The sequence below is a fragment of the Trachinotus anak genome, unplaced genomic scaffold (assembly GCF_046630095.1).
Source record: "Trachinotus anak isolate AG129_WGS33_773 ecotype Australia unplaced genomic scaffold, CSIRO_AGI_Tana_v1 ptg000002l, whole genome shotgun sequence".
Taxonomy (NCBI): domain Eukaryota; kingdom Metazoa; phylum Chordata; class Actinopteri; order Carangiformes; family Carangidae; genus Trachinotus; species Trachinotus anak.
The window spans coordinates 2447749-2473011 of record NW_027273853.1 but is presented as its reverse complement, the minus strand read 5'-3'; the positions used below and the strand labels follow the sequence as shown (position 1 = coordinate 2473011).

Sequence of the window (25263 nt, the reverse complement as noted above, 5' to 3'; positions counted from 1 at the left end):
TCTTGGCCAAAAAGCCACAGTTTCACATGTAAATACTTTCACATGTAAATCACGGAAGGACAGTTTGTCTTCTGCAATGGCAGTCACATTATTTAAATATGGTAAATGTAGTATTCAAAAATATCATACCACAGCCACTGAAACTGCTGTACTCTCATTGGCTGCAAAGCGTATAGTGTATTCTATTCTAAAAGAAAAACACAAGTTACACAAATAAATCCTGAAGTCTTGAATTTCAAAAATCTTGAACTATTACAAATACAGTACTTTATATGGAGTCATGGTATCACAACACTGTCTGTTCATATTATCCAGTAATGATTTCAAAGGTATCATATAACTGCAGCATATGTCTACTAATGATTAGTGTAAAATTGTGGTTTGTGTATGATATATACTCATTTATTATACTTATTATTGCATTCCTATGTCTTTATTAGGTGGTGATGGTGGACAGATGGACAGGAGATGTAAAAAAGGTCCCTGGCTGGATTCAAACTGAGAGGTCTTCCTCCTATATTATATATATTTATGTAGATTTAAGTCAGATAGATAAAGTTAGATACAAGTCCTGCTTCACTAAAATGCAATTTTTACTACTATATAAAATCTTTTTTACAAAATATTTTCTCAGTGAATATTGTTTTGATAGCTATTTCTATTCGCAATAAACAGAGTAAATATCCAGCAGAGATGTTCAAATTCTATTTCATACAATTACATGAGCCAGCAGATGGCGCCCAAATGTAAATTATGTGCCACGAGAAAAGCTCAACATCTTCTTACAAACACTGTAAAGCCAGCAAGGTATCAAATTAACTTCCAGTCAACACACAATAAAAATCGACAAAGGTAACATGTACATATTTATTGCATTCATTAGTACCATATAGTTTCTGCTTCATAAATCTTCAGATAAATACATGAACAAACTGATATGTCTGTCAGCTGAACCCACTGCAGGGCACTGACACTGTCAACAGGCTCTTCATGCAAACTAAAAACTTACCAGAGAGGATAAACAGACCAGTAAAGTCTTAAATAACTTTCACATTGATTCGGGACATATGTTAACTGTTAAGGCACTTCATGGAAACAATGGATCAATTCCACAGTGAAAAACACATTCTCTTGATCTTCTACAGGTCCTCTCGATTTACGACACTAAAATGTTGTCAGTTTATCTGCACATATGAGTTTGGATTGCTGGGAAATCCACTCAGCAGAACCAGAATCAGTAAAAAGATCACACTGGTGTCAGTATGTACTTGGTTCGTGACTCTTTGATATAAGTCAGTGTCTATTTGCAATCTCATGCATATCTATGAGATGAGAACAGTTCAACCAGAGTGATTCTAGATTTAAAATGGATTGTTTCAGAAGAGGTAACAATGTTTTACAAAAAAACATCATTCCTCTTTTTCATTCCATAAATCATCTTGTGACCCCTCAGGTTTATCTTGTGATGAAAGGAGCCTTGACCTGGGCTCCGACCATCAAGATTTGACTTTTGCTTTAGCTGCATAATGCAGAATTATCATAAGCCAACATTACAACTAAAAATACTATATTATTATGTATCATTCTTGTTGTATTGTGATGGAGCTGAAATAGCATTAATAGAACTTAATATCAAAGAACAATCAGAGGACACCCTGAAATAAATGGGTAACAATTACTCCTTTAAAGAAGTTATTTTTAAATTTTGCTATTGCTACATAGCTGACATTAGCATTATCAGCTGTTGACTCACAAGTCTGGAGGAAATGTTGTGAGTTCGGCATCAAACTTCATAACTTTACTCACAAAGAGCTGTTTCTAACTAACTGCTTTTCTTTTTCTACTGAAGTTAGCATGCTAACCAGCTAGCCCCAGTCTGGTTAGCCCATCTGATCACTTTTACACACTACTACAGAGTCACTGTAGCATCCAGTCTGCCCTGAAGAAGCAGCACTGCTCAGAGTAATTAGGACCTTTTGTATTGTAAACGCAACAACGGCTGAAGCTTTTGCCAAGACTGTTATCGAAAGAGTTGTTAATGCTAACACTGGCTATGTAACAACAGCAAAACTTACAAGCAGCTCCCTTAAAGGTACAGAAACACATTAAAAAATCCATTCATAAAATATGAGATTTGCGGTAAATGCAATAAAACAGTGAAAAACACCAGTATGACCCTTAAAAGGACAGAAGAGAAATCTATTTTTACCCTAAAAAATTCCCCAGTGTGTTTTTATCTTATCATTTACACCACAGCCAATAAAAACTCATAAAGATTAGAGTTTTGACTTTCGTGTCAATGCAGATTTGGAATATGGATCACTATGTTTACCTTTTTTTGCTGGTTATGTAAACATGGATAACAGGGAGAGTGACGGGAGCGGAGGGGAAAACTCTCTCCCTATGATGATTTATATCTAACAATACCCATAACACTGCTGTAACACACTGTTAGCAGAGTGCTCAGTGTTCAGTTCAACTCTCTCCTTTCAACACCTCAACATTAATCAATGTCTACAAATGTAAAAGGTGAAATACATGGCAGGCTAGTATGCAGAATCACACACTGTCCACTGGTAAATCCATAAAGATTTTGTCACATACACCAACCTTCTCCCTCCACCTCACACACACACACACACACACAGACTGTGACAGAGCACAGTGTGCTCAGCGAACACTCTGTTCCTCATGCTCCATATGTCTCACACAGCAAAGCAACACACTCTCATCTTCAGCAGTATTAGCTCTTACTAACCCTATCCACACAGCAGATGTAATGTTGAATGTTAATCTGGTGATTACGGTGTGCATCTGCAGCTACAAACTGATCAGCTTCCCATGGAGCTAACTCACGAGTTGGTCTGGGTTAGGCATGTCGCCTCAGTTGAAGTCTCTGCTCTGTGGCCCCATCTGTGCATCATGTGCACCAGTGTGTAAAGCTAGACCAGCCATGTGTCCCCGTTCCATACCACATACTATCTCTGTTAGCGATTTGAATGCACAGTAAGTTCACACTGAAAAAATAAATATACAGTTGTGAGTCTGCATAGTTTAGAATGTGTTTCCATGTACAAACACTGTTATACACTAAGGAAACAGAGCTCATCACAACTGGAATACACAACACAGGACTATGTAGACATCTCAAAATACTGAGCGTGAAATCTCCACACAGCAAACATGGAGCAACATTAGCATTTATTTAACTTTTACTGTCCGTACCTTGTACTACAACTAATACTGTAATAGCACTAGTGTATAGAGTAGTGTGCAACTGGGACACATCTCAGGTTTGCCAAACTGTACAAGTTACTGTTTTAATCAGACCACCTCTGCTGCACATGAAAAATGAAAAATGATGCTGAAGTTGTGCCCAAGGATCGAGACTGTGCCTTGATTCTTTGACATGAGAGAATCTAAATACGGACTGCTACCAGTTAATCTTTACGATGTAAATCAACATGACTGAACATTCCACTAGTGACTAAATAGTCTGATCTTTAATCATTGCCAAATGTACTCAAAATGCTAGTCTTTGAGTGGATCAGTGTAATTACTCATTAATGAATTGATAAAACAAGCACAAGTTCTGTAAACAAACATAAATAAAGACATCTGGTGATCCAGGAAGCAGATTTCTCAGCCAGTAAGTAAACATGTCGATGCAACTCCTCAACTACCAACACTGTCAGCAGGCATGTGTTCCTACTTTCATAACTAAGCTACACTAAATAAACAACTGGACTATGAGCTGTATTAAGAACATTTATACTTGAGGAGTTTTAAAGTGGCAGCACAAAGTAAATGTTTGAATTTATTCAGACTTTCAGACACTTTAATGGAACCAGATTTGCCTCAACTGTAATTTGATGGAGGTGAAACCATCTGTTTTGACCCTAACTTTTCATTTGTCACTTCCACTGGGAGAGGATTTCCTAACAGTGACCCGGAGTCTACATACTTACAGCTGTAGACCCACTTTGTGAATTAGGTTGCAAAAAGTGTATTTTCTTCCTGGTGTGGCTTTGCTGATTCAAATTCAGTACATCAAGCTATAGGCAAACTTTTGCAGTTTTCTGGCTTCCGTACCTCCCCTGACATGACTGGCCCAGATTCACTTTGTACAGGGAAGAGTGCACTCATCCATCGATTCACCAATTGTACAGACAAAGTAGAAATCTACTTATCAGTGCTGGTTTTTAAAAAAGAAGGCCTCCTTGTTTTTGTTCAAAGTATATAATCATCTGTCAACACCTTATGCTTCCAACTGAATTATTTGAATGTGTGGTCATGCAAATCAAGATTGAGGCTTGTATAAGAAAATAAAATTCTGGTCTGCTGATGTGTTTCTCAGAACATCGGGACATGTTTTGTTTATATTGAGGCTACAGGGGACAACATGTCAGCAAATCTCAGTGAATGTGATTCTGTTTTCCAGTTTAGCTCCGACTTTGTGGGATATAACATTTTCTAGCCCTTGCATCAGCTGCTCTGTACTTTGTAGTCTCTTGGTGATAATGTCTTCGTCATTCATGTTTTAACTATTACTGGGATGCTCTGTTTTAGCTGGTAACCAGCTGAATTGATACGGTTCCCGTGGCACCAGCAGATCTATGTCAAGCCTCTTCTGTTCTTTTTCACTGTTAACTGTCCTGTACCCAAGCAATGACATGGCCCCTTTACACACTTCCTGGATACGTTTGACCTTGCTGTATGGCAGCACGGTACGCCAAGCCTGCGAGACGTTGGTGGCGTTTCGTGAAGTGATTTTAAAGGCATCTGTCTTCGAGCCTTTGCCTTTTCCATGGGTCACTCTGTAGATCCATTCTTCCAACTGTGAGGTCGTCTCTAGACCTACAAATTCATACATTGCAGTTATTTCCTCAAGTGGGTTGCGTGCCACATCCTCATAGCGGACCATTTTGTAGCGGCCTTTTAGAAATGGAGGGGGCTTCAGGATGGCTCTCTCATTTATGCGCACGTGGCTACGACAGATTTCCTGCATGACTTCATACTGCACCTCACCTGCTGGTATGCTTCTCTGCTCCAAGAGAACAGCGTTGTCATACACAAAAGCGTGGGCTGACTGTTCTCTAGACCGCAACACAGCCCGTGGGTCTCGGACCAAGTGGATGATGCGGAGGTCAAGGCTTGGGTCCTGCAGAAGTGGGTAGAGGGATTCCAGCTCAAAAAAACGCACTTCTTTTAACACCACATGGCTGTAAGTGCCACAGGCCTCCTCCACCCCCTGCAAGCCGACAGCATCACATGTCTGGAAACACCGGGTCTCATCGCTGAATTGGTTGCGTGGTGTGAGAGGACAAGCCGGTGGTGAACACACTGCTCGACTATGACTCCACATAAACAAGGAGGAAACGTTGTAGTGCTCTTCAAGGTAGGACTCCATCACTGATAAGTCACACTGGTATAGACTCCGTAATAGATCCCTGACGGCCATTCGGAGAACCCGCGCCCTGGGTTTGTTTAATTTGGTCCACACATGCCAAGCAGGCTCCATAAGATAGAATACAGATGGGTGCTGACTGAACACCTGACCGAGGAACGATGAGCCTGATCGCCACGATGACAGCAGCAGAACGTGAACTTTGCTGTTGGAGGGAGCAGAGCTGCAGGGACTGAGCTGGAGATACCAGCCGCAGAGCAGCACCACCGCCGCGCCCTGCAGGATCACCAGGAAAATCATGGTGCTGAGGCTCACTCTGCAGCGGGGCATGATGGGTGTGGGTCACTGCCGGTGTCTGGTGCCTGATGTGGATCTCTCTTTTCTTCACCTTCTGTGGAGTGGTGTGTTTGCCTCTGCTGCAGAAAAGACATGGCAAAGGGTGAATGGAGAGCTGAATCAAAGGAGAAGGGGGGGGGGGGGTATGTCGGAAACAGGAAATGCACTTTTTCACAATTTTCTTTGCAAATGACTCCTTGCAAATGAATCAGTTGGTATGGAACAGCGGATAATGAAAAGTGACTCAACTTTCAACAATACAGCCAATGATAAAACTGGTCTTTGATGTTTGCAAAGATTGTTGAGCCAAAAGCAGCAGCATCTCTTTTAGCAGGTCAAGTTTATTTATGTAGTGCAGGCCAGACCTAAAATTTAAAACTCCTTGTTATTTAGGGCACTTCCCACTTAAAGGGAGGAACTTTGTTAAATATTAGTATTTCCTGTCACTCTCCCTGTTAATTCATATAATGAGCCGAGACTTCTCAATTCAATTGGATGTCTACTTCAAAGGGACACAACACGCCAGCAAGTGATTTTAAATAAAGACATTTATTACTACTAATATAGAATAAATGTCTGATCAAGATGAAAACTGGAACAGTATTAATCAATAGCTGATAAAGTAAACTGTTTAATGAATTGGGCAATGATGGGAGATGGGAGTGTGATATAGCTATTTACTGTACTGGTGTACTACTAATTACACTGAAATGTCTCTGAGTGAAATCGGATTATTAAAATATTAACTTATCTCAAACAGCGCTCTGCACTTCTCAGAAAGACAGCACGTATAGACCAGGGAAAAGGAGCTATTATAAATGATTACAGCAATTATTTTCCTTGACATGGTAAAAGAACATACAAAGTGCTTAATTCTACAAAATTAAATAAAAAGTGTAGCTTGATTTTCCATTTTTCTTCTTCATGTTTCAATTAATAGACTCACCATCATCTCTCCAGTGTGTGTATCTCACTGACTGACTCTAGTTGCAATGACTGGCTGAGTAGCGTCACATGACCAGTGCTGTAAAGGCTGATTTAATAAATTCTCAATAATTTATAGGTTATACATCCGCGTTGGGATATGATGGTGTCTGGGTCTGGATCTGGATAGAAATCTGGGAATTTAATAAAATTACATAAAACATTACATGGGTTACAGAATAGTTGGATAGTTAATTAATTGTCTTTTGTCTCTGTTTCCTCTCCGTTTGATAGTTTGATGGTGGGGGGAGTAAGAAGGGTGACATTTTTGGGTCCATAACTCTACATGTCCTTACTAAGAACTTCTCTAATAGCTTGTGACTGATGCCAGGCCAGGGATGTCTGCTACATTTACTGTATGTAGCACCTGCTGAGAGCAAGCATCACAAATTGCTCAACAAGCCGATAGACACAGAGCACAGGATCCGATAACAAACCTTAATCTCTTGTTGGGAATCCACAGCCCTTTCTGATTCGATTACTACACAGTGTGGATACATCTCTACAGTCCCCTCAGGCGGTGGCTGGACCAGACACTGAGGAAGTTCAACTCACTTCCAATTCTGCAACCAACCTCCACTCTTCATGGGCATTTTACAAATTTGCAGAAAGTGGGGATGGAGTAATATACCCAACCAGACAGATGTCAGCCACTCAACCAGTGATGTGGCTGAATGGTTTGTGCATTATACCCAACCTGCAACATATAGTGCAAGCTCCAAATTCCCACCTGAGTTAGGCTTGGACTCACTTTGTTAGGGAGGTTCCCCACCATGTCCAGATGCTTCCCTGACAAGTTTGCTCTTCTCTAATTTGCTCCTTAGGAGAGACAAAGCCCCAGTCCTGGCTTCTCTCATATGTCAGGGGAAATGAGTTCCACCAGCACTCTAAGAAACCTTACCTTCATCCCCTGGGGAATCAGTGAGGGTACTGAGGAAGGGTACTCGAGCATGAGTGGAGCTTCTACGTGGATTTAATCAACGTCAATTTGGCAGCATTTCAGTCTACAAAAAAGATGTGTTGCTACATGACTAGCTGGTCTGTCTCCAGCTGCTGAGCTCAGAGAAGAGGTTAACAGCAGATGGATTTGTGCTTTTTGGGGCTTGGGCACAATCTCCTGTTTGGGCAGAGAGTGCAAAGATCTGACTCAGGCTGCCAAGGCAAATCATCAAAAGGTAAAGCCTAGAGGGTTACCCACATAGGCCTACTGTTTTTCACCATGATGAAAAACAGTAGGCCTATGTGGAGTTTACTGAAATTATTAATGGCTCGGTGACCTTCAAGATCAATCTGTAGTTCATGTGGAGGAAAGAAGCTGTTTAAAATAGACACTAGATACAGGCCAGTGGAGTCTCTCATACACTAACTTCAACCAATCAGATGTCCTTCTCATCTTTTTCAATTCCAGAGGAGTCTGTTGGTAAATCAAAGTCTTGCCATAGAGCAAAACTATCTTTTCCACAGAGAAAAGCCTTCAGAGCCATTGTTTTTCCTCTTCTTTCAATGAAGAAATACTCTCCAATTAAGATATAACTGATGCTGTAGCTGTTGTGTTAACCTCTTTAGGAGCCGCCATTGTTGTTAACAAAGAGTCATTTCTCACTGTCATCACACCTAAGACAGGCCCATAGCTTCTAGTGGTTCCTTCCCTAGCAGGTCCACCAATGACTGGTCCACCCACTGTGGTTCAGCCACAGGTGAATAGCTTGGCTCAAGATGGATTCTCGCCTGCAAAAAATCGAGCTGCCTCACAAAGTTAGTCTGTGGCCAGAAAATGTCAATGACAGAACCCACTGTTGTTGAAACTGTCAGGTTTTCCAGAGGAAGTCCATAATCATAAAAATTCCACTTCAGATATGAATAACATCTAACACCCTATCAGGGAGAAGCACTGGCAAGATAAGAAAAGAGAGGAAGATATGGGACAAAGGGGGAGGCATCCTGCATGAGAACTGTCACCGGCAACTCAACAATCCGGGGTCAGTGGATCTAACTGGCAGGTACAGTTGTGTGCCATCAGCATAAAAATGTAAAGAAACACCATGTCTTTGAATAATGTATAAGCAAAATAAAATTGGTCCTAAAGTATACCATTAGAAAAGGAAGAGACATGGTTGTTCACAGAGGCACAGGACCTCCTATTCAACAAGTTAGATAAGAACCATTCTAGAACAATGCCACCCAATTCCTCAGTCTGTCTAACAGGATGCTTCGGTCAACTGTGTCCAAGGTTGCGCTAAGGTCCAGGAGTATGAGTAACACCAGCAGTTTTAAAATAATCAGGGACACAACCAAAAACTGGGACTGACAGATTCTGTTACTTTTAGTAAAAACCTAGATGGTAAAAATGTCAAGAAGGCTGGAGGACACTATGTGATATATGTGACACTGTATCTTCATGTTCAGACAGGGTAATAGGATAAAACTGCTTCAGGCTATGTATGTATGTTCTGATTATGGTAATGAAGCACAGTATACTTGAAATATCCCGTTTGGAGAATAATCATCATCATTATCTACAGCTGTGTCCCCCACAATATCTATACACTTAAAAAGATCTCTAAAGCAATGTTTGTGCCATTGCTTTGTTGTTGAGTGGATTCACTCAGCCGCCCCTTGCCCCGCTCTCACTCCCTCTCTCTCTCTCACATTGTCAGTGGACCCATCTGTCATAGTCGGCCATCAGGGGCACTGGGAGAAAACCCGTCACATCAGTGAGCCACTGGGCCAAGAAAACATCTGTAGAGTTTTTACTGTTCCTGCCTGTGTCTGACTCTGTGTGCCTGTTATTCAGGGTGTGGTTGAGAGAGTGCTGTGTGGGTGCGCTGAGATAATGTTCACTGGATATTTAAACAACCACCACCAAGCTGGTTCAAGCACAAAAACAACCTAATTCTGTGGGAAAGACTTCACGCTGTACAGAACATGCACTTTTGTGCTGTTTTGTGAGCAATGAATTTCTTCTTGGATTCAGTTGTTAGAGGTTGACTTCATACAATGTCCTTCACATTGTCCACTCAGCTACTGAAACACCATTTTTCACAGATAATCCTTGTTCCAAGTAGGAAGCACTGCTTTTCATTGCAAGACTGCATGAATAGTGAATTGTGCATGGTGTCATTTTCGAGGACAGCCACTGCACCATCTGTTATAGGCAGTATGACCTATGTCCTAATGACTGCTGCAGTGGTGTTTCACCTTAGCTTTAGTAGTCCACTGATGCTCTTGTACCCTCTCCCATTTCATCAATCTGGCATCTTACTTGCTCAGGCAGTTCCTCACCATGTGGAGCGATGGTGCGTGAGACACAACCCAGGCCAAAATTAAGAATTAAGAAAGCTGTGGTGTTACAAGTTACTTTATAACTATGTTCATGCAATTAGCCTTAACTGGAAGTCATCACAGGGGCAATCACTTCTGTTGCATAGAGGCCTGTATTTTAAATGTGGTCTAACCTGTTTGTATTTATTCATACATAAGGTCACATACCCTACACTTAAACTAAAAAATACAATTATATTAAGATGTGACAATTTTGAATCATTCAGGATTTCAGTGACCTTGCACTGGGGTGTATTCAGTTTCACTGCTCTCTGCCCTGCTGTTAAATGCATGGTAACTGGCCTCGTATGAGGTGAAGCGTAAATACCTCAACGTGCTGACATGTGAAGGGGTTCATCAGCCCTGCAGTTTACATGAATGCTTTCAATATCACCTGGTAACAAACACATGTAGGTGAGCTGTAAGAGAAGGAGCTGGAAGACTTAAAGTAAAGTAGTGAATGAACCAAAGGTTTCTCCATCTGTGCATGGCTTGTGTGTGTCTGGATAACACTGAGTGAAAGGAGGAAAACATGGAAATTTAACAAAGAATCAAATCTTGACGTCCTCATTCCTTATGTTTTTCCATATTCAGTGTGCAGCGAGAGGTTATTATTGCTATTTACTATTATATTATTATTATTATTACTGTTATTATGTTTTTACAGTTTTACAGTTTTACAGTTAGTGAGCAATTAAAGTGTAGGGCAAAACATTTGGACTTTCTCTGTAAAGTTTCAGAGTGGAAAAGCCTGTGAAAGAGCATTTAGAGCATCATGGGAGAATAAAACTCTCAAGTGACAGAGAAATTCTTCCAGGGTTAGATCAGAGGCACGGACACCAACCACACCTACTCAGTAGTCTACACCAGCCTCTGAATGAATTGACAAAATGGTGAAAATAAAAGGTAGTATGCACATGCTGACCGTGTACACAGCCTGTTGCTCCTGTTAGTTTTCCTATGTTTCAATACAACATGGTGACCAGAACGACAGCCCCGCAGAAATCAGGAGAACACACAGAGGATGCTGAGGAGGAACAGTGTGACTTCATTATGAGCAATGTTAGATCACAGGTCAGCAATGTGTTGAACTAGCAGCCCTAGTGAGGAACCAGAGGGGTGTCTGTGAGTCTAGCATTATGTGTTTCATAGAGACATGGATACATGAAGGTACTCATCGCATCACTACCATTCATAGCTTTCAGACGGTTCAGGCGGACAGGAATTAATCTGAAAGTGGAAAGAAAAGAGGTGTTGGGCTGATGGTGCCATCCTGGTCACATTACTGTGAAGGAATGATTCTGCAGCCCAGACATTGAACTGTTAGCTGTGGGGCTACATCTGTAATACATACATCTGGACCCCGCACACCTCAGACTTCAGGTACAACACGGAGACCTGCCCCCTCAGCAGTTGTTAGTTGCATCGGGAGAACAGATGTGTCAGAGTGCCAGAGCGCTGTGAACAGTCTTGTGGGCTTGTGTGAGCTGAACAAGCTGCAGCTCAACATCAGCAAAACAAGCTGGTGGTAGACTTCAGGAGATCCAGACTCCTACCACTCTTCTTTCCATTAACAAAGAGATGGTGGAGAAAGTACAGAAGGATAAACACCTGGGTGTCCACTAGGAGAGCAAACTGGAGGGGACCAGGAACTCTGGAGCTCTCTACAGGAAGGGCCAAGGTCAGCTCTGCGGAGGTTCCAGCCCTTAACATCTGTGGCACCATGCTGCAGATGTTTTATGAGTCTGTGGTGGCCAGCGCCATTTTCTATGCACACCAACCGACTCAACAAACTGATTCAGAAGGCTAACTCAGTGCTGGGGGTGGACCCGGACCCTCTATATGTAGTCACAGAGAGCAGGATGTTGTCAAAGTCAGAGGCGAACATTCAGCCACCACTCAGAATGACTGTGCTCCACTGAATTCCCCACAGACCTTCTTCCTTCCAAATGCCACCCAACTATACAGTTCCTCCCCTTTAACCATATCATCAGTTTAACCACTTTTCCTTAACTGATTTACTGATGACCCACATTACACTTTTCAATCAGTTTACCTTTGCACATTTTGGTTAATTTACTAATAAAATACTATTAATCTACTTTGCACGTTTCCATTCTTTATACTTTTGTGCAGCCTGTGATTACTTTTTAAATTTTGCACATTTGCATTTGTACATTTTTCTATTCACTTACTGTGAATTTATTATTTTTTACTTATTAACTTTGTTGAGCAATTTAACCAGGCCATTTCCTGTAAGGATCATTTAAGTTTTTTGTGATTCTGAACAAAGAATGAAAAGAAGACACAGTGTTGCAAAAGACTGTCCTTTAAAGTTTCCAGTGGAAGACCAAGATCACTTCTGACTGAGGGGATCCATGCAAGCGTGCCATAATCTGCTGTGCTCATTGAACAAGCCCTGACATGATCTCCTTGACTTCAGACCCCCAGGATACAAAGGTAAACACAAGACATCATGACAGATCCTTCCTTCCCTCTCCTCACTACCCCTATCATTCAGCCTCAGCTCTCCTCCACAGCTGCTTGTGTTCACACCAATTCATATTATCCAGTTTCGATTCACATACTTACTTGAAACCTTTAACTGTTGTAAGACTAAGCTTTTCATACAGGTTTCATTGTATAAAATATAAGATGCCTGGAAACCAGACCAACCAGATACAGATGGGATGAAAGCTGATTATGGAATATTTGCCCTATGACACCAAAAAATGGCTGCCTACCCCAGCAAGATAAGACATATTGTCCCTGAGGAGCATTTTGCCTTGGGTAGTATTGGAATACTTACAGTCCAACCCCTTAAAACAACACAGACTCACAAAACAGTGAGTACTAACAAAATAGAATAAGTAATTCTCTGTAGACAAATTAATATAAAAATATTGTTCATCTTGTAATCTTGTAGCAGGTAATAAATAAATAGACATTAAAAAAGTATGAAGTCAAAAAAACATAAGTCAAATGTATAGTGAATAAAAACTACACATGTCCCAAGTTTGGGTTGAGCTGGTGTTTGTTGAGTAGTGTAGTAGAAGTTCAGGAGAAGGAAAGCTAGAAACGGTTGTTTTTGCAAATGTTGGCTCTGTAATGTCTTCCTGAAGGTAGTGGTGCATATTCAGAGTGTAGACTGTGTGAGGGGTTCTCAGGATTTTGTCTGTCTGATAAATAATCTGAAAGGGCTAGGGATCGACCAATATGTTTTTTCCAGGGCCAATACCAATACCAATTATTGATAATCAAGAAGGCCGATAACTGATATTTTGAACCAATATGCCATCACAAAACTACTGCTATATAAGGATTCTTGTTTTGGCATCTGGGTGTTTCTATTATTTTGTCCACCCCATTTATATCAATGAAGGTAGGCAAGACAGCAGAACAGCTCAACAGCTCCACACACTACATGCTCCTAAATGATCATGCAGTTGAATCAACGACTGTCTAAGACAACTTTATTACAAACTGGACATTATAACCTTCATGAGGGAGGATTCATTACAGCATTGTTGTATTAAAGCACATCAGCTTTAGCTAGATGTTATTATTATTGCCATATAAGATGCTTTACCTCTCCTTCCCCCTTTAAAACGTAACGCAGTCACACGTTTATTTACAACACATTTTAACTGACTTACTTTGTACTTTTATCTGAGTACATTTTTACACTTGTAATTTTACTTCTACATGAGCAAAATGTCTTTTCAGTAACCGTGGTGATTGGCCGTTCACATGCTGCCATCAGCTGCAGTTGCTGCAGTTTGTCACAAGTTCATTGCGGCTGTCTTAACCCAGTTAACGCTGCTGTTTTCTTCATCACAGTGACTAACTACCTGCTGTACATTTAAACTGACACTAGTTCTGCTCACAGCTCTCTGCTCCTTTTAGTGACTTTCACTAATTCATCAGTTTACCCACTATTCAGATCAGCTAGTTACTAGTTAATTCATCTTAGCAGTTAACCCTGGTTTCTTTCTCTCTCTCTCTCTCTCTCTCGCTCAGTGTGTCTTGGATCAACAAATGAACTTGTTCTTCAGAATGTGGTGTTTTTATAACTTCAGTGTTGAGGATTGTGATGTTTATTACAACTTCAGCGACGTCTGCTGTCTTACCTTCGACACACAGCTCTGCTCGCTAACCAGAGCCGCTCTTGTCTGTGCCTACAATAGCCTGCAGTGTTGATAAGCTATTACTCGTGACATATAACCAATCAGACCAGACCCACCACAGGGTTGACCACTGACAGAGAGAGGCAGCTGCAGCAGAGTCAAAATTGCACATTTTAAGATAAATTAATTTCATCGGTTATCGGTTAAAAAAAAAAACAACCCAAACACAATACAGATAATCGGAAAAATTATATTTTTATATAATATTGATTGATATTGCTGCAGATAATCAGCCAGGGTGATAATTGGTCGATCCCTAGAAAGGACAGTTGTTAATTTTTGACACAGTGTTGGAGCTGCACCAAGGGGCCGAACCATCTATGATTACAGGGTCATGAGATCTCACCTGTCTGTTGTCAAATATCATTTCTTCAGTCTTATTTACATCTAAAATAAGGTGGTGGCTGTTGCACCCATTCTTAAAGGTGGTAATCTCACGTGGACACTTGCAGTGTCTTCTACGTGGCAATGCAGTCATTACCACGAGGAAGGCTTAATATGATTGTATCATCAGAGAATGTGCTGCTTTATTCAGCTGACAGATTCTACATTTGTTTGTGTACAGTGTGAAGACGAAGCCTTGAGCTAACTCTGTACTACAGTGTTTGGTCTTCAAGAGGGAGCCCGAAACCTTTACCTGTTGGGACGCGTTGGTTAAAAACAATAAAGCTATTTAATAAGAAAAGGATTTGCATGCATGTCATTTAGCTTCTGTACAAGCATATGTGGTTGGAGTGTATTAAAAGCTGAATTAAAATTTGCTAATAAAATACAAGGATATGTCTTGGGGTCCTCTAAATGACTGCCACTGATTACAGCATCATCAGTACCACGCCTCTCCCTGTATGTAAACTGCAGAGGGTCCAGACATGAAGCCACTTCAGTCTTAAGCACTTAGACCTTTTCAAAACACTTCATTACTACAGATGTCAAAGACACTGGTCAAAAGCTATTGTTGGCAGATGGACATGCTATTTTAGGTACAGGAATAATTATAGACTTTTTACAGGTAGCTGGAACTGTGTCACTGTCCAGAGACTGTTGAAAATGGGACTTCATGCAGCAGTTAGTTCTGATTAGCAATTTTTTAGCAGGAACGCAGGCAAGGAACTGGGCCCCGTTAATTTCTTATTGCACACTGTCTGATTGCTGAAAATGCAGCCTCAGGCCTCTGCTCCCCCATGAAAAAAGTCCTGTGTCTCAGATCTGAGGAAGAAGTCATTAAGTTTGACCTGTTCTGACCTGTTCTACAGAGAGGATCTTGTTCCTGTTAGAGTTCATGTTAATTCTGTTTTTCATACAATCCCATAACCTTTTATTGAGCTGAAGCTTGCAGATTGATGTTTCCCCCTGAGACGTTCTTTTTGAGCTATTACCACAGCCCCACACTTGTTGTTTCTCAATGACAGCTTCTCTTTATTACAGGGTATATACAGAAATCCTGAAGTAAAATTTAATACCTTTTAATACCTTTTTTAATACTTTCTCAATATTTTTTAAAACCAACATGACATTGAGTTGCAACTGTTTTAATCGGCAACCTTTCTAACTTTCATTTTTGACTGTGGACTGTGTTTTTTTCCATCTTTTAGGGAACAGAACATTTTATAGACTGAGCAGTTTATCAAGTAATCAGTGATTAATGAAGATAGAATAGTTGGTACATTAACCAAAAATGAAATTAATCATTATTCACAGCCACGATTACAACAACTACAAAAGACACATCTTGAGTTACTAATTCTGACATAGGTTTTTGATTCACTAATGATGTTGAGAATGAAAATTCTCATATAAACCCAACAGTTTCAGTCCTTATGTGCTGTCACATCCTATAACTCCTCTAAATGGGTACAGCTGTGATTCATTGGGGCTGGATCCAAATAATGGGCAGTTTCAAATAACTTTGTATTTCCTTGAAATCTAGAGCACATTGGATTGTTCAACAGTCTGCCCAGCAGGTGGAAGTTAACAACAAATAAAACCCACGAGTACATTTGAACAACACAATGCTGCTGATCTAAACTGTTAAACCAGCTCCAGAAACAATGTCTTTATCCCTACGTCATCCATTATTATCAAGTAGCACAGACAGTATGTGCTATCATTAGTGTGACTTGAGGAAGTAACATGCAAAACCACCCAGTGGTAAATGTGTTCTCGTGAAATTCTAACATGCTGTGGAATACAGCATGTTAACAAAGGCCTGTGTGGCTTCAGAAATATTCAGACCCTTGACCTTTTGCATTCATTAAAAAGACTGTCATCTGCTAATGTTTGTGAGGCTGGATTAGGGGTGGCTTTCGATAGCTAGATAGTTTCAGTTTGGATCCAGTCTCAAATCAGTAAAATAGATTTCTTCAGATTTCTTAAGCTCTTTCATTCATGATCTCTCCACCTCTTTTGTTTCATAGGCATCTGCAAAGAAATATAACTGGTGATGCACCTGCTAAATTAGTGATAATTTAACTAACTGTCTAATCTAAATAACCTGACTGACTTAACCGGGCAGACTGCAAATATTTATCTACCACCCCTCATGTTAAAGTCTTTGGCCAGGGACAAGTAGGCCTATCAGCCTGCTGCCAGCATTACTTCTGTGACTCAGCAGGTTTTGTATCTTCTAGCACTGCAACAACCATTTCAACCTCATGCACTGTTTAGTGACTGTGCAGGCCGAATGATGAAATGAAAATTCATATTCAAAATACATTTCATTCACTTGGTGTAAAACATTTTTGAAAGTACAAATAGTTGGGGTACAAAAATGTACCTGAAAGAAAGCATACCATATTACACCTGTGAAAGGTTTGGTACTAAAAGCTTTAGTTGCTCTGCTTATTTCTGAAAATGCAGTCACTCAGAAACATGATGTGTGCTTGTTGTGCTCAGCTGTCTGCATCAAAGGACCCAACAAGCTTGTCCGGGTTGTGTCAGGATGCCATGCAGCTGCACAGAGCGGCCATGATTATGAGTGGAAAGAGCACTGTGCTCAGATGATAAATAAACTTCTCAGCCTGGCTGTCTTCAACTTCAGCCTCAAACAGCTGCTCCTTTTGTCTCTTGGTTAAAGATCACCTTCAATAAATTATGCTAAACACTGCACAAACATTTCACAGCGATGTGATGGTAATTAAAAGTTGATGAGATCCAGCTTCTCATCATAATACAGCAAACAGCCTTTTTGACCATTTTAATTAAAGCTGTTTGGTATCAATGCAAAAAAGTGTTTGAAAATGGTAAATACTGATGTACCATTAAGTTTAAATGTGTGTACTATAAGAACATATATTTACTGAAATGTAATACTGTTGGCTGTTGACTTTCAGTAGGGCATGTAGACTGGCGTCCTGTCCAGGGTATACCCTGCCCTCGACCACTATCAGCTGGGATTGGCTCCAGCAAATGTCAGAAAATAGTGAAAATGCCTATTGTTGTGATATCTACGGATGATTGACTGTATGTTTGATAATGAATAGGAGTTGGGAGAACAGTATGAGTCTGAAATAGAGGAGGAAGTGTCTGAATTATAGGACAATGTTGAATGTGATCCAACTCTGATGAGGAAGAAGACCTTTATGATTCAGAAGATGGATCATAAAGGTGAATAAAATAACATTGGCTTCAATCCCTTATTAAAGGAAGGGTAGAGAACAATAACAAAAAATAATCAGGAGGACAAACTTCAACCCATCAGAGATGTCTGGTACAAATGGGTGTAACATTTGCCACTGGTCTACAATCCAGGACCTGGTGTCATGGTAGATAAACAGTTGGTTCCAGGAGTCAGAGGTCATTGTCCATTTAGACAGTCATAGTAAAGTATATGTGGTCAGTTTAAACCCATGACACAACAGGTGTAATAATAATTGCTTATTTTAACATATAAGAAAATACAAACAAGTTATCCTGGGAATTATTTCTTGTTGATCATTGAATTTATTTGCCCGTTCTGTTCATAATAAGTAATAAAATAGGTCAATTAAATGTTAAATGGAGTACATAAAATATCTAAGTAAGTAAATACATATTATATTTAAGGATGATCAGTTACTTAAATAGATAAAATAGTTGACTGGATCATAATCTGTGTTTTTTCTTTTCTTTTTTTTTTTAAATTTTGTTCATGAATTCAAACATGGGTCAAATTTGACCATTAACACAAAAGGTTTAAACCCTTTTCTAACACATTAGGAGGGTTAAAAGGAATAATTCAGGGGAAAACAGTATTTCAAGGTATTTTTTTAAAAAACGAAAAAATTGCTACTTTTTTTGTTTTAAAATAATTTTGTCTGATGTTGGGATATATAATGAACATAAGGAAAATAATGCCACAAATGTTATGATATTCCATTGCCCAGCTATATAGTCCGTGGCTCCTCATGGAGCGGACTCACATTTGCTCCGTGGCCCCGTCCTCGTCTCCAGGGAGCCTCCAGCAGTATCTGAGGGGCCTCAGGAGGGTCTCCGGTGAATGTGGGATCTAAATGTTATGGTGTAAGTTATTTCTGTGTTCACCTCCAGGACATATTCCTGCTGTGTTGGCCCCCAGATAAAATTACAGAACCAGGACCAGGTGTTAGCTGCATAAACTCGGACAAAATGGGATAAAAACCCGTTAAAAAAACATCACTTTCTGTTTGCGTTTAGCCACTAAACAAAAACCGCTGGTTTCCGCAAGTGTCTGAATTCTGAGGACGAGAGGCACGAAGTTACTAAAAAGTGTGTCCGCTTGTTGCTTCACATCGGTCCCATGGAAACTAGCGGCGCAACGGCTCTGGCCGGAGAGGAGAGAGGAAGGTGTAGTCTGCTTATTTTCTACCCCCCACATTCCGCAGAAACATCTTACCTTGCGCTTTGTTCGCGGCCGTGCAGTGCTCTCTGTCCCGGCGCCCTGCGGTCCTCTCCACTTCCCCGCAGCTGCTCCTCTGTTCCCACTGTCCGCTTTTTGAGACGTGGCCTGCCGGGCGGCCTGGCAGGGGCTGGGCGGGGTGTAGTGCAGCAAGCCAAGCGGGACCTGAGACGGTTCCAGTGCCTCAGCAGCAGGAGGACAGAGGCACCGTGCTACGAACTAACCTCTGCGCCTGATGTAAATCTGCTGAGTCATGGCTAAGTTTACACAGCCTTAAACAAGTCTGGACCACTGACCATTTAGCCGTGTAACAAATGGCTAAGATCAGATAGTGGTCACATGATTTCATTTCAATAAATGTTCAAATAATCCAATATCTCCAAGATTAAAGAAAAAGCTCAAACATTATAAGACAGGTTTGTGTATCAGAACCTTTTCCCTTTAATCATCCCATGACTCCTCACATTTCTCTTATCTGTGCTTATAAAACTCTATATAAAGTAGTTAAAAGTCGCTCCACCTGCAGCAGCTACAACAGTGACATGCTGCTCACACGCTGATGCCTCAGTACTGACCTCTGATAATGTCTATATAGCCTGATAATAATATATCACTCAGAGGGACTTTTACTTTTATATTTTGCTGCTTATACTTTTTCACCAGGCTTGGTGGAGGAAGAACCCACAAAATTTTTGTGTGACTCTAGTTAAGGTGCAAAATGCAGGAGTTAAATTTTTGTCAGTTTCTCAGGAAATACATGCATACATTTTACTGGAGTGTCATCTATGAGTTTGAACATTTTGTTGCAGATCCAGGAGGAAAACACTGTGCTTACTATTTTTACTGGCAAAATATGATCAGACTACTTCCTTTTTCCTTTTATTTTTGACTGGACTGCAACAGCAGGGCCAGTCCTATAATCTGGAATGTCCCTGATTGACTGACTGACTGACTTTCCACCATTGGTCAGCTAAGTGTTTCTGGTGCAAGCATGTTCTGTTAGAGGGGTGTTTACAGCCAGCAGTGTTGCCAATTTAGCACCAAGAAATAGAGGGTTTCTGTCCACTGAAGTACTAGAGGGCTTTTAAAACGCTTTGTTGAGTTTGTATTAATACGTAATGCAGGAACTTTACCACAGCAAGCAGGAGCGACTGAAAACAACATACAGTACTGCTATGACCAATTATACCTATCACACAGAGGGAGCTGGAAATAAAGACCTGCCTCTAATAAAAGACTGTTATGTTCTGGAGTTAAGGTAAAGAAACAGAGAGCTGTGTGAAAGACAAAATAAGAAAGATATTCTGTTGCCTCTGACTGTCTCTCTGATTGATCATTTTACAACTAAATATAACTCTTAAACTTAAACTCTATATAATATAAATAAGAGTACAGTGCAGTCTTTGTCTTTGATTTATGTTTGTTGATTTTGTCAGACAACGTCAGGGTTATAAAATCAGGATGTACTATGTTTTGACCTGGTCTTGTTATGTTTTACGAGCTGGATAGACATATGTAGGATTGTTTGGCCTTGGTGGAGGGATGAGTTCTACTCAGTCAATCAGGAGACTGTAATCACACATGCCATCAAAGCCAGTGTCAGCAGACTCTTAGTTCACTGGTTGCACAATAAATGGAAACATACAGATACATTTACAGAAAAAGTAGCTGCCCTGAGGTAACCTGTAGACAAAGTAGGACGCTAGTGTGCAGGTGAGGAAAATGTTTGTGTTGCTTAGCAACAGTCCAGTACCAGTCCAGTTGCAGAACTATTTGTCTTATCCCACTCGAGGTTGTGACATTGTAGTGAATATCAGCATGGCTGTGATTCGGTCGTAGGTACGGGGCCACAGGCCGAGCCTGGTGGAGCTCTGCAGACAAGTTGTCCTCATTGATTCCATAATAATGAGCCATAGATAATGTGTTGTTCATGCGACTGGCCTATAATGTCTCACAGAGGAGCCCAGGTTGCCAGCAGAGTTTTCTTGACTGCCCAGATGGCATTATGCAGTGTTGCATAGCTTCTTAAGTTCTATGTGCTGCATTGTTGGCTCAAGCTCCTTTAGTTTTTCCACAACAAGATCATGCACTACAGACCCTGAGAAAAACTTGTAGAGCATTTGAAGTGTCTCAAAAAACTCTGTGGCAGTGTTGACATTATGCACACAGTCCACTAACACCAAGTCGAGCTTGTGTGTGTGGCAGTCTATGCAAATTGCCTGTGGCACCTCCTTCCCAAACTTTTCCTGCACATCATTGTTACACTGTTAGATCCCAACGCTCCGTTGTAGCACTGGTAAACACAAAAATTTAGGTCTGTATTACATTGACTGAGTGTCAATGTTGATGCTGGATTAGTAGTGAGTCTGTATTGAACCCATCTGCTGGGGAAAATTTTAAAAATCCTCCTGCACTTTGTCTGACATTGTCTGCAAATACCACACAGTCATTGAAATCTGTTCCTGTTTACTTGCATCTTTACTTTCATCCACCAACACAACAAAGTGCTCTGTATCTCTAACTGCATCACTTATTTCTTTATGTAACATGTTAGCCATTATAGTTAATATCTCATTTTGTACTGGGGAATGTATTTGGTATGTGATGGATAGCTGGCTGACTTCTTCTCTCGACTAGAGGACTCCTCACCCTCACTGTGACCTCGCTGTGCAATGCCCTGGCAAGGCCTTCCACCACAGCTCTGAAGCCCCACTGTTGCTGATCAATTGCACCAATCACCAGAAAAAATTCCTTGTATGTGAAAACATACTTGGCAATAAAACTGATTCTGATTCTGATTCTGATTTTGATTCTCCATGACCAACACCTAGGGTCCCTCGTCAAGCATGTTTGGTATTTTTGAGCCGCTTGCCTGTTTTTGTTTAAACTCACTCCATGTCTCCATAGCAAATGTATGTCCCACACTTTCATGATGACTCTTCAGTTCCACTCCTCCAGTAATGCTGGCTCCAAATGAAATCGGTGCCCTCTTCTTAAAAAAATACAGGCAGGCAAAGCAAAATGCTGCGTCTTTACACACACTGTATTCCAGCCATGCATACTGATCCAGCCAGTTTTTATTGAAACTGCTCAGGTGAATCCCAAAGGGCCATGTGGGGTACTTTTGAACTGGCCATCTTGGGCCCTCCCGGGGATGATTGCTGATATTATCTACAATGCTACTGTGACTTCTGGTGTTATCATTGGCCTTGTGACCCCTACCTTCACAATCGTTCTATTTCCTTCTGATTCTACACTTGGATGTTTATGCGGTAAAAAACAATCCATTATTATGAGACTAATAATAATAATGTCTTATGTTTATATGTATATACCAATAACTAATATTAGTATAATTAATCACACTCTCTTGTCCTTGCTTTTTGGGGGGGAAAGGAGGACTGGAGGGAACTGTCTGTCTGAGACTGGTTTGAGAATGAATGAACATACTTCTCGATTCTGGATCAATGCTTTGTCTGGTGTTATACATTTAATGTATTATTTGACCGTTTATTATTACGTTCTAATTGATTTGAGATTTCCTTCCAAATTTATGTAAAAGGGTTTTTGATGATTGCTGATTCCATAATGACTGATTGCTGCTGATGACTTGCTCATATTTTGATCACATGATTACTGTTAAACTCTGATTGTGATTGAATTATTAATTGATTATTTAATTAATCAGTTGGATTGACTGATTAGTTGTCATTTATTTGGCCCTTCCATTTTCATTTTATAGATAATATATTATGGATGCATTGAACATGTAAGCTCATATTTTTGATATCACATTTTTTGACCAGTACCCAAAAAGCCAGGGTCCAAAGACATAAAAGTCTGATAACCTCTGTCTTGTAGCCTTAACCTATGTACTGGCAAAGTGCATGGAAAGGGTTGTCAGTAAATATCTCACCTCATCCATAGCACAAAAACTGGACATGTTACAGTTTGCTTATGAAATTCACAGAGGGACTCACTATGGTCAACCTGGTTGCCAGTCACCTACAAAAGACTAACACAGATGCACAGATTTTATTTCTTGATGTTAGCAATTGCTTCTGGACCTAGTGTTGGATTTGTGGTCTGTGTCAAGAATTATTTAACCGATCGGCCACAAAGAGCCCGTGCTAAACACATACTGTGTCTGGTGTGGGCACTTGACTGTAGTGAATAAAAACAAGCTGACCTGATTGTTAAGACAGTAGGGAAGATGGTAGGCCACTAATGAAAGCACAGCACAGACCTCTACAGCACAGCTGTACACAGCAAAGCTCTGATAGTAATCAATAACAAAACACGCGCCCTCCACCCATAGTTTGAGTTGCTCCCCTCAGGGCAACGCTACAGGATACCCATGGCAATGAAAAGGATCTAAAAGAATAGTTTATCCGAGATGCAGAGAACGTAGTCACCAAACCACAGCAAATGTACCCCCTCCACTCAGGGGTGGCTTTATCCCTTTGTTTCCATGGTTGGATGATCTATTAGCTATTAGTCAGCATTGTATGCTATTGTTATTTTTCTGGGTGAGACCATTTTATTGCCCTGGCTCAGCTTGAAAATGAGGTCTATTCTATTCTATTCTATTCTATTCTATTCTATTCTATTCTATTCTATTGTGTGCATCAGCATTGTGTTCCTAAACCTTTGAAGTTGGAACCAAAAATTTTGAGACAAATAGTACAGCTTCAAGGTGTCTTGTCAAACTATGTCTCTCTTTATTAAGCTTGTGAAAACTTGGTACATAAACCAAAATTTCAGTCATTTAAAAAAGAAAATCCCTAACATGTTGTAGTCTGCATGAGCATGAAATGCTGATTAAAATTGAGAGAGTGACTGAATGAGTGACCAGGAATGACTTACTAAGTACCTGAAAAACGATTATGGCTAAGGGGCTAACAGTGTGTATGTGTATGTGTGTCTGTGTGTGTGTCTGTGTGTGTGAACTGACTTATATTAAGTCCCACTCAAAGTCCTTAATTCTCTAGCAGACTGGAGACTCAGTGACAGTCATGGGAATTACTTGTTAGCATCTCTTGCTACCTTGCTACCTAACGTGTGATTTGAATACATCCCTCCTTAAGCCTCTATTTTCTGGCACTATAGCACAGTTACAGTCAGACTTCAAACATCGTGCAGCAATATAAGAAATTACATTAACAGTGTTCCTACAACCAACCTCTGACAATGTATTTGGAGGGTGTTCAATAAAAAAAAAAAAACAGTGCACACGTTGCACTGATGATCACTTTGGAAGAGTTTGTTCGTCATTGTCAGTTTCAGCATCAGTTGCAGGCCCCTTCACACTGAGTGTGATGTTTCGGGTATAGCACTGCATAGCTATGGCTTCCTGTACACCGCCCCTGTCAGGCTTCATATGAAAATATAGGTCTCTAAGAACAAAAACTTACATCTTACCATCCTCTTCCTGTTCATTTGATGTCTGGTATGATGGCATATGCCCGGTTCTGTTGGAGGTTTCTTCCTCTTAAAAGGGAGTTTTTCCTCCCCCCGTCACCAAGTGCTGCTCGTCGTGGGAACTGTTGGGTTTTTCTCTATAAAAAAAAAAGGTCTCAACCTGACCCTGTAAAGTGCCTTAAGATAATGTATATTATCATTTGGCATTATACAAACAAAATTGAATTGAATTAAATCTTTCAAATCTAAATTAAAATGTGTTCCAAGCATTTTGAGGCTACAGCTTTTCCCATCTTGTATACACAGGCACTGTTGTGTACAGTTGATTGTCCATTGAGTGAGGTTATTTATCTGCTTACTGTTTACACACACAGACTCCTCAAATCCGGTGATCATTTCCAAGATCTGACTGTTTGAATAGAGCCATACTCTTTCTGTCACCTCTGCAGTTACCTGAGCTTAGAGCTTAAATTATTTCATAACACACATGTTTACATGAATAAATGTCTCAGGAGATTTTCAGAATCAGCATCAGATTTATTTGTCACTTTCAAAATATGCTCTCAAATATACTCTCTGCTCCTGGCACCAGATGTCAATACAGGTTCCATGTTTTCTCACCGAGACACACCACTGGATGCCTGTGATTAGGCCTCTTCAACAAGGGTCTGAGAAAAATGGACACGACTGGCTCTTGAGCACCAAATCAGCACCAAAAGACCTGCAAGCACTACATTCTGGCATCTCGTTTTGGA

General features: G+C 40.5%; 1 protein-coding gene across 5 annotated transcripts; it reads right to left on the bottom strand.

The window, feature by feature from the left end:
- Positions 1–853: 853 nt before the first annotated feature.
- chst6 (carbohydrate sulfotransferase 6) lies at positions 854–21371 on the bottom strand. 5 transcript variants are annotated; one of them, XM_071489825.1, is made up of 3 exons: positions 19085–21371; positions 5029–5823; positions 854–4857 (listed from the first exon to the last, which is right to left on the bottom strand). In XM_071489825.1, exons 2-3 carry the CDS (start codon positions 5735–5737, stop codon positions 4541–4543), a joined length of 1026 nt encoding a protein of 341 aa, XP_071345926.1. In that variant the 5' UTR covers positions 5738–5823; positions 19085–21371; the 3' UTR covers positions 854–4540. The 5 variants fall into 5 exon arrangements, with proteins under 5 accessions (XP_071345926.1, XP_071345894.1, XP_071345916.1 ...); XM_071489793.1 differs by adding an exon at positions 18633–18718 and having other exon boundaries at positions 854–5823; positions 19085–21368; XM_071489815.1 differs by having other exon boundaries at positions 854–5820; positions 19085–21368.
- Between the last annotated feature and the right edge of the window lie 3892 nt (positions 21372–25263).